Here is a 5,412-nt window from a genome sequence, read left to right on the forward strand (position 1 = left end):
GGGAGGTTTAACCCGTTAGGGGGGCTGATGGAGTCCTACCTGCCACACACTGACACGGAGAAACAAAAACTCCAGGGTCTGCACCTCGGAATCATGAAACGACGGCACCCGTGGTGCTGGGGATGCAGCAGAGGGGGCCATCKCAGGGATGTTCCCCACTGCTGTTGAGTGGCTTTATTTTAGTACCAGGAGGACATTACCACCTTCCTTCATCACCTCGCCTTGTTTTGCTTTTATCCCCTCACTCTTTTCTCTCAAAGAGCAGTTCTTGAGAAKCAGAAAGTGCCAGCTCCTTCTGAATGTTTAACAAACTGAATTACAAGTGTTACCAAAAMAAAAGTAGAATCACACCTCTGAAGATAATTTAAACCTAAATCATAAAACTCCACTATACAAGTAATGCTTAAACGTAGTTCTTCCACAAGCAAAAGCTATGTAAAAAGAGCTTGCTGCATCACAGACTACAAGGCCTGTAGTCTCCTACACTTATCCCGAGTACTTCAACTAAAGAACCTTACACAAAACAGCAGAAGTTATTTCCAAGATTTTCATAATACGTTGCCACTGGCAGCTGAGAATCAATCCTGCATCACTAATCCTGGAGAAGCACAGCTCTGAAAGTAGTTTTTAATTCAGCCTTTCCCTACAATAAAATTCCTAGGATCCACTTTTAAAAGTTGCGTCTGATTTTTATTTTTTTCCTCTCTCCTGTGTGCAGCATTTGSTATGTCAGGCATTCTAGGACCTTTCACAAGGTACATCTGAGTTTTATGCAGTAATTACCTAAAAACAACAGTTTGATTAATATTTGAAATATGTTTCATACTAGGGTTCAGTGACAAATGCAAWCAGCTTTTAATAATTAGGAAATTTTAATTTCAGGCACTCAATTCTGTGGCAAAACTASAGCAATTCCTGATTCATTGATAAACATGGAATACACATCCACACAAAGTTTTCAAGGCAGTTTCAAAATGCATGTACTTGCTAGAATAAAAGAATATTTTGCAAAATTCCATTTTATAWGTTGTCTTTAAAGCAAAGACAATCTTCTACAAACCATTAATTTCACATGAACTACATTCCAATGGTAGTTTATAGGATGTAACACAAYGTGCAAATAATTTTTCACATCTTCATACTGGATTTTACAAATCTAATTATTTTGAAATTGTTCTTTGCAATATTTAAAAGGTAATTTTAYCAAATGTTAAGATGTCAAGTGTGTGCACCAATGAACATTCATACTTTTCCACTAAATGTTATTCACATAATTTTAAAAGGGGTTTCATGTTTATGACCACTGTAGTCTCAGTCAAGAATAATCATTTATGAGTTTGTCAAGGAATAGAGCATTCAAAACGTCACACTTGCTATAAAATATGAAATTTTAAGAACATTCAGTGATAGGCAAAGGACTAAGCATTCCGCTTTTGCTGTTGAAAACATTTATTCAATTACTATGGTAATGGATTTAATGTCAGTCTTCTATTTATGCATAGATAAAGAAAATTCAAGTAGTTCTCTTCCTGGTGTGACTACATATATCACGAGAAAAGAACACAGGGAAAGGAAAAGGAAACAGTCTACACAAAATATTCTTTCCTTAAAAAAGTAAATTCCACTCCCAAGTAGAAAACAGGGCTCACTTAAAACACAGCTGCTTTAACTTGAGAACACTGTATAAAGTTGATTAATGACTCTTTCATCCTTAAAAACACAAGGAGCAAAACAGTTATTCCCTTCCGGATCGCCAGTTCTTAAAGCAAGGCTTCTCAAGAGATGGGTCTTCTAGAATTGTAAACTTTGACACCATTCAGCGTGGAGGAACGGGCATACTTGGTCAGAAGTGTACCAACGGTCTGCTTCTCTGCACATAAGTCTCTATATAGGAAATAAAAGCAGGTTAAACTGGTGTTAAAGACATTCTCCCACACACTGAGCCAGTAAAATAATGGTAAACACAGCAGAAAGCTGACTGGGGTCTCATAAGAACAAAATAGTAACTGTCATAAAATGCTCTGTATTGCCCAAAATTGTCATTTTGCCTTGACTTGGTGTGTTTCAGCAACAGGCAAAACCATACTATCTATTTCAGAAACAAGTGAGGTTTTTTTGTTTGGTTGGTATTTTACTCTTTGAAAGGTTTGCAATTGAGTAAAACACTCAGGCTTTCAAGTATTTAATTATATTACATTAAATTCTGAAACCCTCCTCATGGATTGATGCAGTTTTTTTCTGAGTTCTTATCTACGTAGCCTGGCTAGATATCTCAGATAGCATTGCAATCTAAGTGTTAACTACCCCAAAGAACAAAGGTTCCAGCACGGAAAGCATTATTGCCCTATAGTTCTTGATTAATACATATGGAGACAGATTAGAAATTTGGAGGGGTTTATCCCTTAAAGTAGTATAGTTACATTTCCAGCTCAATCAAAGGAGACAGACTTGAAATCCTCTTTCAGTTTGGTGGGACATACTTTTCACCAAAGTTCAAATATAACTTGKTTTTTTTTTTTGAGGGGAGGGGGGTGCTAAAGATATTCATAAAGAATTTGTAGTAATTTAAGACAAACCATAGTAATTAAGGCAATCATAGCTGATAAAAAGTCAAGCAAAAAAGGCACAATGCAAACACTAAATATGTATTAGTTCTTTATGTTTCACTGTGTTATTTATTTTTTAAATAGTCTTTATTCAAATATATCCTTACTGTATATAAGGAGYAATATCCTCTTCTGTCCATTTTTGTCGGATGCTAAACAAGCTGTTGAACCTTTCCTGATTATCTTCAGGTAAGTCTTCTACTTTCAGCAGACAGATGGTCTCTGGTCTGGAGCTTTTATCCACAAGAGCCAAACCCTATTAGACCAGAAGCAGAGAAACTGTTAAACAATTATTAATTATAATATGTAATTAAGAAATAAAAAATAACTATTATTAATAAAGACAAATTTTCTTTTCGCAGTAATCCATACAAAATGCCCTTTTTATCTCCACAGTCTTATGAACTTGCAATAGCAGAGGCACAGAAGGGAAAAAATAATGTGCTGTTACATATGCAGTATTTGTCATTCAGAGAATCACAAGGAGGAAGGGGAACTCATTAAGTTATGACAAAGCTGACTCCTTCCAGGAACCGATTTTTTGCAATCTTTGCAACACGGCTGTTTGTCTTTACAATCTGTTACACTGTAGTTTCAGCTTCTGTGTTGTGTTTACAAGTATTAACTCTACAATTGCTACTTTCCTTCAAACAGTGAGATATATCAGATTCAGAGAAACCCGAACTGTCATGATTTCACACTTTCTATTATTATAAAGAAGCCATAAAAAAAGTGTTTTAGCTCAGAAGCAGTCACAAAACCACTGACCTCTTATGTCTCCATAGCACACAGGTCAGTTAACAGTTTAACTGGAAAGAATCCATATTTCTTTATGTTTTTTACCTTGAGTTGATCAAGCCTTGTAGTCAGCCCTTCAGGGACACTTTGTTGCCAGACTTCTTGAAAATCTGCTAGATTGAATTTAACTGCATTTTGTAAGAGCATTTGTGCTGTAGTTCGGCATATTTTATCTTCATTCATTTCAAAGTAAACTTCCTCTGGTAAGAAACAAAAAGAGTTTTGAGTTCTTGTTTTGAGTTCTTGGCTAATAAAATAAAAGAATATCCTCATATCTCCAGTCTATAATCTTCTACAGACCACATAACATGCTTCTCCTCTTTCAAGAGGAATAATAGCTTGGCTAAATGATCGGATCTTCCCTATTCTGAAGGACAAATAATTCAGCACTGCTCTGGCCATAGAGCACATTAACATTTGTGGATTGTTCCCCCACCCTAAGATAAAATATGTTCTTTTCCTCAGTATATCACTATTTCTTATCTTGTTTTCATTGGTATTTCTGAATGGCTGGTATTAACAGGGTTTGATCTCTGCGACTGCCCAATTTAACAAAACTTTCAATTCCCCAATCATACTTATTCATATGGGATGATGAAAGCTAAAAGGAGAATTTTTCATTCTCAGTGTCTTGGTTAAAATTCTCTGAACAAGCACAGGCATAAAAACTACCTTCCATCTTTGCAGTCCTACAGACTTTGCAATTCAAACTTGTTTCTTGCACAACCTGTCTAGAGATACTAAAAAAATATAATTTGATAATCTGTGTTGCTAGAAATACTCTTGTATGGCATTTAAAGTTGAGTCCAACCCCTGCTTCAGCCAAGGGTGAGATGAAAGGAGCTATGGGAAAGAATTCAGATGTGCATTAGATGCCACCCATGGCAGATGTGTGTCCTTTTGGACTAGCCCGCAGAGGATACAAGGGTCATCTCAAACAAATGAATAGAGCCCTGGATTTCCACKGGCTGAAAGTTTAGTTGCCTGAGCTCGTGCGCAATTCCCTTCAGAAGCSTGAACTTCAGCACCTCCTTTTCAGGTGGAATCTGGCCTTTCCAAGCAGCCTTTTCCCAACCTGCCATTACRATCTGAAATTCTAAATACACATGATTTGCCTGTATGTTCCAAAGGGCTATAAAATTTTGCAGGACAAACTAATTGATATAGCCAAATAATTAATTACATTAAAGAAATTCCATTCAAATTACACCCGAGATCTTCAAACCACATTTTTTAATTAAAGATCTCGGGTGTAATTTGAATGGAATTTCAACACTAGAAAACACTAGAACACTAGAAACACTAGAACACTTGCAACACTAGAAAAAAATACGGATTAGAGGTACGTAAAGTGATTTTTTTTAGATGATTTTAATTAAAAAATGTGGTTTGAAGTCATCTAAAAAAATTTACGTATTTTTTTCTAGTGTTGCATTCTACAGTTTMATGGTATTTTCTTTAAGATACTTTCTCTATTTTTTTTTTTTACTGATGTTTACCTCAGTGTTATGTCCCTTTTTGTACTGGCATTGTATTGAATTCATTTGTTTGGGGCTTCCTAATAAAATCTTCATAAATAAAATCAGTTATTTGTGAACAACGTGCACATTTAAATACACATGCTTTTCTCAGCTTACCTCCATCAGTATATTTCCTTCCATAGCTTAGCAGAATATGCTCTATCATCTCTCTGAAAAAGATCAGAAATTAAAACTACTTGTCACCATCTCCTATATACAATAAAATAAATATACATCTCCTATATACAATAAAATATACACTGCAATTTAAAAATTGTCTGTGAAAACATTATTTGCTGCCTAATCTGTTTCACAGCACCTTTCCAAAAGAAGATAAAGGAAGAGGTATTATAATTTTTTTATATATATATATATATATATATATAAATAAATTTAAAAAAAAAATCACAGAATCACAGAATATTCAAGGTTGGAAGGGACCTCTAGAGATCATCTAGTCCAACCTTCCCGCTCCAGGAGGCACACCT

At 35.3% G+C, this 5,412-nt stretch overlaps 1 protein-coding gene across 1 annotated transcript in view; it reads right to left on the minus strand.

The window, feature by feature from the left end:
• Positions 1 to 1,015: 1,015 nt before the first annotated feature.
• Positions 1,016 to 5,412, minus strand: part of DSCC1 (DNA replication and sister chromatid cohesion 1) — an 11,585-nt gene continuing 7,188 nt past the window's right edge. The window contains exons 7-10 of the mRNA XM_026040733.1: positions 5,042 to 5,094; positions 3,450 to 3,604; positions 2,714 to 2,862; positions 1,016 to 1,884 (exon numbers count right to left, since the gene is read on the minus strand). Coding sequence (XP_025896518.1) covers positions 1,776 to 1,884; positions 2,714 to 2,862; positions 3,450 to 3,604; positions 5,042 to 5,094 — 466 coding nt within the window. The 3' untranslated portion in view covers positions 1,016 to 1,775. The remainder of the gene's footprint in view (positions 1,885 to 2,713; positions 2,863 to 3,449; positions 3,605 to 5,041; positions 5,095 to 5,412) is intronic.

This window comes from Nothoprocta perdicaria, unplaced genomic scaffold (assembly GCF_003342845.1).
Source record: "Nothoprocta perdicaria isolate Ctin4 unplaced genomic scaffold, notPer1 scaffold_263, whole genome shotgun sequence".
In the NCBI taxonomy this organism is placed as follows: Eukaryota; Metazoa; Chordata; class Aves; order Tinamiformes; family Tinamidae; genus Nothoprocta; species Nothoprocta perdicaria.